This window comes from Arvicanthis niloticus, chromosome 17 (assembly GCF_011762505.2).
Source record: "Arvicanthis niloticus isolate mArvNil1 chromosome 17, mArvNil1.pat.X, whole genome shotgun sequence".
NCBI classification, from domain to species: Eukaryota; Metazoa; Chordata; class Mammalia; order Rodentia; family Muridae; genus Arvicanthis; species Arvicanthis niloticus.
In genome coordinates this window covers 29,926,815-29,940,129 of record NC_047674.1, presented here as the reverse complement: position 1 = coordinate 29,940,129, position 13,315 = coordinate 29,926,815, and the positions used below count along the sequence as shown (strand labels likewise).

At 40.3% G+C, this 13,315-nt stretch overlaps 1 protein-coding gene across 1 annotated transcript in view; it reads left to right on the top strand.

Moving 5' to 3' along the window:
- The window catches only part of Eif5b (eukaryotic translation initiation factor 5B), a 55,736-nt gene that overhangs the window by 33,745 nt on the left and 8,676 nt on the right, over window positions 1-13,315 (top strand). The window contains exons 8-14 of the mRNA XM_034521441.1: window positions 502-591; window positions 1,413-1,487; window positions 4,615-4,895; window positions 5,928-6,035; window positions 6,277-6,387; window positions 9,390-9,457; window positions 10,435-10,576. Coding sequence (XP_034377332.1) covers window positions 502-591; window positions 1,413-1,487; window positions 4,615-4,895; window positions 5,928-6,035; window positions 6,277-6,387; window positions 9,390-9,457; window positions 10,435-10,576 — 875 coding nt within the window. The remainder of the gene's footprint in view (window positions 1-501; window positions 592-1,412; window positions 1,488-4,614; window positions 4,896-5,927; window positions 6,036-6,276; window positions 6,388-9,389; window positions 9,458-10,434; window positions 10,577-13,315) is intronic.

Sequence of the window (13,315 nt, the reverse complement as noted above, 5' to 3'; positions counted from 1 at the left end):
CGCTGTTTCTTACCTTTTTAGTCATTCTCACGTGATTAAATAAGAGACAACAGAAGAAGTACTTTAGATGTTAGAGAAGAGAGCTCAGTAACTCAAAGAGTGCTTATTGCTCAGTCATGAGGACCAGAATTAGGATCCTAGCACCCAGGTAACAAGCTGAGCATCCCACAAATGCCTGTGATACATCTTCCAGGGATCTAGTGCCTTTTCTAGCCTACACACAGGTGTGCATGCATATTCACACAATAGGATAAATCTTCAAAAAATACTTCAGATTGAAGTATCTGCATTTTATTCCATGAATAGGTTCTGTTACATCTAAAGAACAAAATATAAATTATTTTTCTTCTGGCCCTGTGATTTTTGTATTCTGCTTGAGCAGAAAGTGATTTTCTATATAAGTGATATCAGATGTATCAAGGATTCTTATGCTGAATAGGATATTAGAAGAGAAATTACAGACTGCAAAATGTGGCTAACATACTTTGTGCTCCTATTTAGTATCTGAAACTTTGGAAATAAGTGCTCCTGTGGAAGCTGTGGACCAAGGAGTACCGGAAAAGGAGGAGACACCGCCTTCTGTTGAACCAGGCCAGTACCATCAAGTTTTCAGTAATTGTTAGATTGTGTTCACCACTCACAAGTAGTTTGGAGCCAGATGAATTACAGGCTTGATTGGGTTTCTTCCATTCTTCTTTTTAGCCCAAACATCCAAGTGATACTTGAATCCGCCGATTTCTTTTTTAGTGATGTCAGTAAAATGTCTGTAAGAGACACTGAAGGGTTTCCGAACTTCTTTGTTCTTATTTATGGGTCAAAAAATCTCTGAGCCCGAAGTTTTTAACCTCATGGTCTGAAAGCAAATTGGAAACGTCTTTAGTTAGAACACTTTTAAGAACTATAAAACATACATTTTGAAACCTTAAGAGGTTTTCTCCCATTCACTAAATGTGTTCAGCTTACAAATTTGTATGTGTATGCACCTGTACATGTGTACACACAGCTTATAAGGATTGGTGAAAATTTTGGCTTTTCTTTTTTATCTAAACATTGTTCTAAAAGATAAGTCTGATAAGAGTTAAAATAAAACCCCGTGTGTCGGGTGTGAGTTGAAAGTTTTAAAGAACTGAGTCTGTTCCTTTTAAAAATTCAAATACTTTGTTGTTGAGGTTTTTAAATTTAGTTTATTCAAATACAAGATCTGGTTTTAAATTAATATGGCATATTGAAACCGGATTAGAACAGTGAAAGGTTAAGTTGTAATAACGCACAGCATGCGAAGTGCATAGAAAGATAGTTCCCAAGAAAGCAGTCACATAGTGTTTCATAACTGGATCGTGTCTTTTTGTATGTCCAAGCATAATCTCACACTTAGTGCTCTCCATGTCTTACATAGCACCTTGTACTTACAGAGGAAGAAGAAGACACTGAAGATGCTGGCTTAGATGACTGGGAAGCTATGGCCAGTGATGAGGAGAGAGAAAAAGGTAACTCAAGAGTACACCAGTGTGCCCACTGCCCATACATGTGTTCCTGAATTACACATGAATACATAAACGCCCACTGACTATGCACATGTGTGTTCCTGAAGCCTGAATATGTTTGAAGGTCTCCTTCAAGGTGACAGCTACCTAGAATGCATTTATCCAGACAGTATGGCATGCCTAGCTTATCACTAAAGCTCACCTACACAAAGCCTAGCACAAGGCAAAGATTGGCATTCTCCCTGTTACGGTGAATAAGATGTAAGCTTTTGTTTTTTATGACTAAAACCCCTTATTTAAAGAAAACCCCTTATTTAAAGAAAATAGTAATTTCTTACTATTTTCTTTCATATACTTTTGAGAATGTTTGCTTTTTATGATTTTTGAGGTCCCTCCTCTTTCTTTTGTTTTTTAACTAAATTTTTTAGTTAACCATGGCTTTCTCTGAATTCTGTTAGTTTTGATGTGATTGTGATCTGGTTTCTCATTTTATATACTTTATCTAGTGAGTTTTACTCACTATACTATGAAATATTTTATTTCTTCTGTGTATTTTACTTAGTGAGTTTTTTTAACCTACAAAATCTGATGACCAGGGAATACCCATGATTCATATTCCCCCTCTTCCGTTTCTCTCCCCGCCCCCCACACCCATTTGTGTGTATCTGTGTGTGCCGGGCATTGAACCCAGAGCTTTGCATTAACTAGGCAGGAGTTTTACTGACACTTGAGTTATTTCTTTCTTGAGGTTCTTTGGTTCTCTCCATAGAAATATTTTGGCTCTTGCCTTACAAGTCAGTTCATGCTCAGATATTTTGTTTTCAAATGTGATAGAAGCTGTTTAGTCTGTAGAAGTTTATTGTCTTGGTTTTTGTATTGAGTCCACTAATTTTTGATTATTTTGTTCAAGATTTTATTATTCTGAGAATTTGTTCACATGTGAGCACACCTATGCATACAAACTCTCTTACTAGCTCATGTATTTGAAAAGTCTTCCACTGTGAGTGCAGATGTCTGTTTTCAGTTCTGTTAATTTTTGTTTATATAGTTTGGTTCTGTTTTTTCAGGTGAATGCAGTCTAAGAAGTGTCTGATGAATAGGACTTTCTGTTATAGTCTGTTTCCACGTACTAGCTATTGTCACCTTACGTGTCTCATATTCAGCTATACTACCCTCAACTCCCATGAGTACTCTTTTTCTTTATTACTCTCCTTGTCTTTACATGGCTTGGCCTGAGAACGTTTCTGCTGCCATAATAAAACACTGGTTGTATGACTTATCAAAGGTAGCGATGTGTTTCCCAGATTTGCAATCTGAGACGTCAGGATTACAGTACTGCCACTGGTGGGTGGCAGGTGGGAGGTGCTGTGTTGCTGTCCCTTAGCACTGGTCTCACTTGGTAGGAAGGACTGGCAATGGGGTTGGCAGAGAGTTAAGTCAACTCTTTTGCAAAGTTTTCTTGGAGCAATCAATACCTCAGCAGTACAAAGCACTAATGACTTAGCTTCCCTGAGGCCTTCTCCCTCAATTGCACGGTGCAAGGGACATAGCTTTCCAACCACAGTGAGCATGACTTGTGTGTGCAGTTTATCTGCAGTATTGCAGCTGTGCACCGACCCTGGAATTCATGAAATACATCTGCTTTTGAGCTTTCCGTCTTCATTCCTGTTTCTTTTTCTTTATTTATGTATATGGGTGTTTAGCCTGCATGGCCATTTACACACTAGAATAGGGCATCAAATCCCATGGGACTGGAGTTATGAGCCACCGTGTGTGTGTGGGGGGTGGGGGTGGGGTGGGGGAATTGAACTCAGGACCTTTGGAAGAACAGCCACTGCTCCAAACTGCTGAGCTATTTCTTCAGCCTCCCTAACTCTTGTTTCTAAGAAAATAGGTGTGTTTCTGTTTTTTCTCCTTTGTAACCATCTTTTGGACTGTTAGATTGTTATTCATACTGGTTCCATTCCCAGCCCCCTTGTTTCTCTAATCCTCTTTTCCACACAGCTTTTGAAATGGGAACTCATTAAGCTTAGGCTGTCCTAGACATTGCTGTGAGCCAAGGTCTTTCTGCCTCTATTTCTCAAGGCATAGAATTCTCATTTTATTTTTTTAGACAGGACATCTACCTAGTCTTGTCCTCAACTGTATGCTCCTGCCTTGGCCTCTGAACGTTGGGATGGTAGGAGTGTGTGCCCTAACTGGTCTAACTTTGTTCAAGTCACAATTTTTAGAGATTTTTAACTCGCACCTTTCAGCTAACGGTGTCCAGGGCCGCTGCCTTTCCTGACAGCTTGAGAGCACTTATCCAACTCCCAACTTGCATACCATTCCTTTTTTTTTTTTTCTTTTCAAGTTCTGTTTTTTAACTTCCATTGTTTGTCCTTTCTCTTTTTTATATATAGTAAAGTATCCTCTAGATAGAAGAAATTTTTAACATCTTTTGCTTCATTTATCTTACTGCTTCTTGAAGCTTTAATTTTTTTTCTTTTAGTAGAAGGTCTCAAGTATTGGTTTGTTTTCAATCAGAAAATTGAGGCCTTGTGTCAAAAGAGAAAAGTCAGTATTATTGTTTTTGGAGAATTTCAGATTGAGGGATTTTTGTATTAAGGGTATTCAGTCTGTACAATAGGATCTGATGACAAATGCATGTGCTCCTTTTATTTGAGATGGTGAGCCAGTGGGCAGTATGCTTGTTATTTACTGTTTGTTCTAGGGCATGCCATTCTAGGAGTGTATCCCCCAGTAACAGTGCTAGACACCAGTGTCTACCCAGTCATCTCTCCTCCTCCTTCCCAGACTCAGCCTTGGCAGGTCTGCACTCCAAATGTCTGGCTGCATCCAGAACCATCACAGCACTGGGAGAGAAAGCAGCCTCTGTGCGGTGGTGAGCCAGTCGTTGGTGCTGTCGGCAGCCGGGGTCCTGGCATGTTGTTGCCTCAGTTCTCACTGCTGGGTGGTAGTCCTCACTGACTCCAGATGAATACTTGGTACTTATGATGAACAAAGTGTAGGGCAACTGCTGTAGTTAGTGTATTCACTGTTACTTTTCCTTACTTTATAGTCTCTGTTCTCTTGGTATAAATCTATGATGTTAACTTTTATTTTAAAATCAGTTTGTTTTTCCTCAAAGAAGGAAATATGATTCACATAGAAGTAGAAGAAAACCCTGAGGAAGAAGAGGAGGAGGAAGAAGAGGAAGAGGATGAAGAGAGTGAAGATGAGGAAGAGGAAGGGGACAGTGAGGGCAGCGATGGGGACGAGGAGGACTACAAGCTGTCCGACGAGAAGGACTCGGGAAAAGCCGGAGACACGAAGCCCAGCAAAGATGCTAGCTCAGACTCTGAGTACGACTCCGACGATGACCGGACTAAAGAAGAGCGGGCGTACGACAAAGCAAAGCGGAGAATTGAGGTATTTGTCTGCATGCTGTCCTTGCTCCCTTCCTCAGCCCTTTGTGCTCAGTAGGTTGTGTGGCTAAAGGTTTCTTGAGTGAGTGCTTTAAGCAAATATTACGACTAGTATCTCTCCAGTTTTTGTTATGCTGGACAAAACTATGTTTTTGACACTGTTCTAAACTGGGAGCTTCCCTTTTCCCTTAGACAGGATGGGACCTGCTTCGTCAGAGTGTTTTCATTTATTCCAGATACGAGTATCCTGTTGGGTGGTAGCTTATAGATATGTGGCGTGTTGTACGTTGCTCTCAAGGGGCAGATGATTGCCTTGCATATCGAGCTGGTCTGTGTAAGCACCTGATCTCAGTTTTTGAAATTTGTAGTGCTAATGAAGCTTCTTTGCTTATTGTTTTCTTTTTGTCTAGTTTTTATGTTTTCATTCCTTTGAAGACAGGGTCTGGTAGCCCCGGCCAGCTTTGACTCTCTTCTGCATCTGTCTCCTCAGTGCTAGGGTTGCAAGCATCACACACCATTGCATATAGGTGAAGGTCTTTGTAGTGAAGTGCATGTGCCTACTTAGCTGTTTGCACTTTTCCTATTTACTACCATCAGCTTCAAGAGAGATTCTAAAAATTCTGTCAGTTAAATGTAAGATAATACTTTAAAATGTAGTTTAAGGACTGGAGATGTGACTGTAGATAAAGTGCTAGCTTCAAAAGTAGGATTGAATTCCATTCCCATCCCTTGGGGAAAATCTGGGCACAGTGCCACATACCTGTAACTCAGTGCTCAGTAGTAGAGCTCATTGGTCAGGCAGCCAAGCACTAGTGAAGTGGAGGCAGGAGGATCAGAAATTCAAGGTCACTTTCACTACATAGTGAGTCTGTCTTTAGTCTGGGCTCAGTGAGATCCTGTCTCTCAAAAAAAGACAAATACAATAAAAGCAGGTTTGTGTGGTCAGCTAACCAAGGCTTGGGACATAAGCTAAGAAAATGGAAAGGACGTACAGGAGGATTTAAAGCAGTATTTAATCTGTGATTCTTCCTTTTAGAAACGACGACTTGAACATGGTAAAAGTGTAAATACAGAAAAGCTAAGAGCCCCTATCATCTGTGTGCTTGGACATGTAGACACAGGGAAGACAAAAATTCTAGATAAGGTAAGAAAATATGTGCATTAATATTCTGAACAGGAAGTAGTGCCTCTGCACAGCTGTGCTGTCAGGCAGCCTGGCAGGGCCGTCAGCAGTTCTATAACTGAATAAAGGGGACAAGGGAGGCGGAGGGGGCCCAAGTTTCTGCTCTGAGATCTTTAGTCTGGGGTCACTAATACAGCCGCTCTGCCTGCAGAGAATGACTTCTATGCCAAAATACCAGTCTCATTTTGCTGTCTTTCCATAGCTCCGTCACACACATGTACAGGACGGCGAGGCAGGTGGTATTACACAACAGATTGGTGCCACAAATGTTCCTCTCGAAGCTATTAATGAACAAACTAAGATGATTAAAAATGTAAGTTACCTTATGTTATTTGTTTTGTTGACGTAAGAAACACCTCTCACCTCAAAAGGCAATTATTAGCATGTCCCAAGAACACAGATTCAGGTTACCCTGAGTCTCAGGTTCCAACATGGTAGCAATTTTATGAAGTTTTTTATAGTAATAGAACAAAGTCATAAGTCAATATGCTTTTCAAATATGTTGGTAGAAATTTCAGGTATGAGAAACTCTTCCAGTAAGTCCCAGGCTACTGATGACATTCATAGCTTTGGGCACATTCCCAAAGGATTCACTTAATAGTCATGAGGATCTTGACACCCTCTGTTTAGCACTCTGAAGTAACTTGGTGCTGGTCAGCTCAACTTCCCCCCTCCCCCCGCTGTCCCAGCTTCTCAAAGCCATGTTGTTGTGAAGTTGCATTGTTGTTTTCTTCTGCATTTTACTACCCTTAGGCCTTCATGTTTAAAGCTGATCTCTAAACATATGTGCAAGCTCTCAGGTTTGGGGCTTAGGGGTTCTGAGGCATATGTTTTTATGTAAGAGACTATTAGGAGAGCCATGGCTCTAATAATAATAATAATAATAATAATAGTAATAATGATGATGATGCCCTGTCTGCTAAAGCAAGGTTGCTCAGGCGGGATGTTTTCCCACCATGCTCAAGGATCTGGTTTTGATGTCTGCAGCAGGAAGATTTCTGCATATTCAGGTCCAGTTTGAGATTCCTAATTCCAGACCAGCATGAGCTGTGTAGGAAAACTTTCTTTAGAAGATGAACCAAATTAAATAAATATGCTAACTAACTGAATATTTTGTCTGCTTATTTGGATGTGCCTACATTTTTAATGTTAAATATAATGAAGTAAGTATAAAGCTTACTGGACCTCAGTAGTATGCACACACTGTGTAACCTTGTTAGCAAATACAGCCATGCTAGTTACCTGAGCCTTAGTTCACTTTTTTTGTTCTTTTTGTTTTATGTTTTTGTTTTTACTTGAGTGTGACTTAGTTGCCTTTCTTCTTGCATAATTATGAGTTTGATCATGAGACATCTGGCCATTTTGTATCTTGGTGCTGCTTTCTCTGGCCAGTTTTCCAGTTACTTAATATTCTGTTGTTTTTGCAATATATTGTTTTGAATCTTTATTTTATGGATTTCCCTATAGTCCAGGCAGTCCTGAGCCTGCCATCCAGTTGCTGTGTAGACACAAAGCATCAAGCCCCACTTAACTGTATTTGTGTGTGAGCTGCTTCTTCCTTCTCTGGAGGGAGCTCTGGGATCACATCCGTGTGCCAGCACACCAGGCTTAGGACATTAGACTCAGGTCCTCATGTTTGCACAAGTTATAGCTCTGTACTAAGTTAGATAGCCCCAGCCCTGGTTCACTGCTTCATATTTCCTTTTAGAAGTTAAAAAACATAATTTTGTAAGTGGTATGTTTAATATTTACATAGTTTTTGTACCATGTCTGTGCATGTACCTGCAGAGGCCAGGAGAAGTGGATGGATCACTTGGAGTTGTAGTTCCAGGTAGTCGTGAGCCACCTAGTTCGGGTGCTGGGGCCCAAACCTGGATGCTCTACAAGAGCAGCCAGTGTTCGTGACTACGAGCCATCTTTCCAGCCACCTTAAGTTTGTTACTCATTCGGGTCCTAACAGGGAACTCTTCTGTTTGGGTACATAAAGGTCAAACTTACCACTCGGCCTCTGATGGTAACTGTCGCACTCTGTACAGCTAGTATGGTATCTGATTTACTTTTCATATTCAAGGTACTGAAGTGTAGAAAATACAATTCCCAGTACATGTTCATTTAAGACAAAAATAGAGTTGAAACCTCGTGCATTTCAATCACTGTGACATAGATGAAGAGCGGGAAAACGCACAGTCATAAAAAGGGATGTGATGCATGTGTGCTGGGCGTGCTTTTAATTTAGCACTTGAGAGGTTGAGGTCGAGGAATTGCATGTTGGAGGCCAGCCTGAAATTTATATTAAGATTCAAACAAACTCCAAGGGCTGTGGATGTGTGTCACTGCTACAATGTTCCCCATGGCTGTCCAAAGCCGGAGTTCCCCACCCACACTGTAGAATGAGCGAGTGGTGACTGAAGGAATTAATGAATGTATTTAAAGCAGGATGTGCATTTATTAACAGTTTTGATCCATTTGGTCAGTGTTTATATTTTGAGGTAGTTTTGGTATTTTAGATTTATTTCAAATTGGGCCAGATATGTTTTTATTTATGGTGTGTCTGTATGTAGGTGTGCACATGCCACGGTGGGGACAACTTTGAGGAAACACTCTCCTTCCACTATGAGATCTGGTAACCCAGCTCAGTAGTCGACAGGCTTGTGTTACAAATGCCTCTAACCACTGAACCATCCAGCCCCCAGATAAATTCTGTAGATATTAAGTCAAATTCTTTTTGTTACTGTTCTTGTATTTCAAGACATGGTTAATCTGTGTAGCCCTTTAGATCTGCCTGCCTTTGCCCACTGAGTGCTGGGTTAAAGACATGTGGGGACACACACACACACACGCACCCGCCAAGCCAGCTTTTGTAGATAATGAAGATGACTGTTTTTTCTCTGCCATTTGAATCAGATTTATTTACACTACTTACAGACTTACATACAACTTCAACAAAAACTGATTTCCTGTGTATCTGCATGGGTGTAGCTGCCTGTGGGAGGCTAAGAGGGTAACTGGGTCCTCTGGAGCCACAGGTGGTTTTTTAGTTGCTCGATGTGACTACTGGAATCAAACTTGGATCCTCTGTAAGATCAGCGTGTGCTCTTGAGTACTGAGCCATCTTCAGTCTCTACAGAACTATATTAGAACTATACAGAACGGATATTAAAGAGAATCTGAAACACTGTGCTGTTTGACTCTTTAAGATTATTCCTTTGGAAAAAAAGGAAGCAATGGTGTTGTCAAGCTTGGGGAAATTGTTTCGTAAAGAAGCTTTCATTGTTCTGACTGCTCGTAGACTCACATCCTTTTTTTCCATTCTAGTTTGACAGAGAGAATGTCCGCATCCCAGGGATGCTGATCATTGATACTCCCGGACACGAGTCTTTCAGGTAAGACCGAGCGTTGTCATCACAGACACTGCTTAACTCGGCCAGGACAGTGGGGGGTAGTCACTACCTCTGAATAGTTCCTTGGTATCTGCAGTGTCATAATTAATCTTTGATCATCATTGGGTTTATAATGTTTCCTGTGCTTTCTTGGTTTCTATAGAAGATGTGCTTTATAATTGGAGAGAGTATCATTTCTGTGTAAGAAAACCTCTTCATAAATTCCTGCTCTAATTTCTGCAGACTGTTACAAAAGGAATATTGTTTTCCCTTCACTACACACACACACACACACACACACACACACACACACACACACACTCACTCACTCACTCACTCACTCACTCACGTGGCATTAGTTTATCCCAGCAGGCTCAGTTTTTGTATCTGTTAGGTGAGTATCAGGAAGTTAAGGGATAATGGGAGTCCTTAAGCCACAGCTGCCTGTGCTTCTGAGTGCCCCAGATGTCCAGGGTGCGCCTAAGGTTCTGGAACAACGGAGGGAGGTGACATTCATGCCAGCTACAACCAGACTTTCCCCTTGTTGCCACCTTCGAACTGCGCTGGTGTTCCAGTTGAGTCTCCTTCCCTGCTGTGTCTAGCAGTGGACATGTTTTACATTCCCATGCACTTTCCAGTTAAACATCCTAAAGTCTGCAATTCAATATCTTTTCTTAGAAGGGTTTGGGTTTGGATTTTGGGGTTAGAGATGGTGATCCTGTGTGTCTGTCCTAGAGGTGATCGCATGTGAGAGGATTGTGTGGTCTGTACTGCAAATGCTGTGCTGTCTTATGTGAGACCACGTCTGTCACTGTGAGTTTGGTATCTGTGTGTTGCTCATGACCAGTCAATTCCTGCAGAGCCAGAGAGACTGCACTTGGTTTTCTTCTGTCTCTTTAGGCTTTACAAAGAAATTAAACATTTAAATTTAGGAAAAATACTGAAAAGACTTTCACTTACACTATTTTTTTCTTTGACAGTAACCTGAGAAACAGAGGAAGCTCTCTTTGTGACATTGCCATTTTAGTTGTTGACATTATGCATGGTTTAGAGCCCCAGACAATTGAATCAATCAACATTCTCAAATCTAAAAAATGTCCCTTCATTGTTGCACTTAATAAGGTAAGCAATCATCTGAAAATACTTTTTTTCTAAGGTTTGTCTCATTTTTTTTTTTTTATCAAAGCATGTGTTCTTGTGTGAATTTGTACGCATGTGAATGTTGGTCTCCAAGAGGTCTGGAAGACAGTGACTCCTGTAGTACTTGTGAGTGGCCACATGGCTGCTGGGAACAGAACTTGGCTCCTTTTGCAAGGCAGTGTGAGCTTTTGACCACCATTTCTTTATCCTGTGTTAGACAAGGGAGACTTAAAAGAACATTTTATTATACATACATACATATGTATGTACATACATATATACATAAATATATGTGTATAATATATGCATATAATATATACACATACACACATATAGACATATATAGACATACATATATACATGCACACATATATACATAAATATATATATAATATACACATATACATACACACATATATATACACACATATGTACATACACACACATATATTCCTGCTAATATTTTTCATCACAGAACTATTTGTAGCCAAATTATGGACTAAGCCTAGATGCCCATTAGTAGACTAGTGAATAAAGAAAATATGTCATATGTGCACAGTGGAACATTCATTCATAAGGAATGGTGGACTGAGGATGTGACTTGGTCGTAGAATGCTTGTATAACATACGCGAGGCTGAGTTTAGTCAGTTTTGAGGACAGCCAGTCATCTGAAGAGTGAAAAGTTGTTACTTTCGGGAAATGGACGGAGCCAAGCCAGATTCATAGAGGTGCTACTTTTTTTCTCATATATTCTTTTTTTAATGTCTAAAAAGCAAAAATAGAAGGAGGAGCTATTTAGGAAGAAGAAGAGAATCAAGAGAGGAGAGACAAGGATATAGGGATGGTGAATTTGTTTAATTATATACATGTATGAAAATAAAGTGCTCATTATTATACAATTAGTATATGCTAAGTTTTAAAACAAGATAGAAATCTAGTGTAACATGAAGGGAACTGCTTGAGAATAGTTTACTTAACTGAGCTTTGTCATCTCCATACAGCTGGTAGACTGTCCCTCTCCAGAATGCAGTCCATCTTCATTCTCCATCCTTGGGACCCAATTGTTCCTCTAAACCAGGCAGATGCTGACTTTAACTATTGTTGCTGTGTCTCTGTGCTAGTTTTGGTAGGACTGTGGTGCGTGCTCTTTCTAGTTGTTGGTTTGGAGCCCTGCTGTTATAGCCTTCTCTCTCTCTGCATGTTGTCAGATAAGCTCTAACACTTTTTAACTTAGGAATATAGGATGACGTTCCATTATCTAGTAACACCACACTTGGATAAATTCCTGCTGTCGTGTATATGGATTCTAGTTCACAGTTACTTATTAGCAGTGTAGCTATGGACATTTGTAGATAGTCACTTATTTCTGTTTGCTTTTAAGTAAATAGTTAATAGAAGAATTGCTGCATCATATATATGGATGAATGTTCAGATCTGCAAAAAACAATTTTTTTCCAAAGAGAATCATTTTGCATTTTTAACAGAATTGTGTTCTAGAGTTTCTGTACAACCTGGCCAGCATTGTTTTAGGTCTGTTTGGGTGTTTTGCTTGTTTTGAGATATCATTTCACTATGGGGTCCAGATTAGACTTGGATGTGTACTTTTCCTGCCTCAGCCTCTGTGTGTGCCATCATACCTGGACGTCAGTTTGTAAATTTGAGTCTTTGAAAGAACTATCTTTTGTTGCATTGGGATTCCTTTCCGTTTTAAAAACAAAAAACAAAACCTCCTCACACCTTTGTCTGCAGTTGTCTTTAAAACAACAGCAACCAAAAGAAGCGGTGGGCTGCTTGGTGCTAAGTCAGCTTCCCTCGGGAGCCCCTGGCTGACTTTGAGCTGACTTTGATCCTCTTGCCTCTGCTTACAAGTGCCACAATGCCTAGGTTCCATGTTAAGCAATGCTTAGACATTTTTTTTTTTTTTTTTTTTTTTTTTTTTGGAAAAAAAAGTTAATCATCTTGTGTTGTGCATGATCTATTTATTAAGAAGTGAGGGACAGGAGGTGGAGGGGGGGAGTTCCAGTTACTTTTGAATTGCCTTGTGATCAAAGGACATTATCTGGCTGTTTGATTATTCTCCTGGGACCAGCCTTGTGTGATGTTTCGTGTGACAGTCTGTGCTGACTTTGTTCAGTTTGGTGTCGCTTATTTCTTCTGTGTTCTTACCAATGCCTGTGACTCTGATAGATGATTGCAGATGCTTCATTTGTTTCCTTGTGCAGTTTTACTTGAGTGTTCTGACACATTCCTTTTATGACTTTACCCTCAATCTTCTGCAGCAGTGTGTGGCTTCTTCCCTTTCCTTAGGAGTGTATGATGCATCTTTATTGCCTTCTGCCTCGTTGTTACATTTAAGATGCCATCTTTGCAGACAGTGTTTGTCTTCACTTGTCCAAAGCACTCTAAAGCATCTCACTGGTCAGCCTCCGTTGCCCATCGGCACATGTTTGGTTTTGTTATCTCACACATGTGCTTGTTTGCCTCCCTCTGCTTTACAGCATTTGGCAGTTTCCCAACATGACATCTCACTTTCAGCACTGGAGCGTGAGCTCTTCCTGGGTATTTTGCCCCAAGGCCTCATTCCAAGTATAGTCTGTCTGCTTGTTTGTCCTCACTGTTCTTCATCCCTTTTGAGTTACAGTAGTTCCTGTCTTCTTTCCTTTTTGCTTTTGCTCCTTTTTTTTCCTTACTTATTATAAATCCACAATTTATTATTTTTG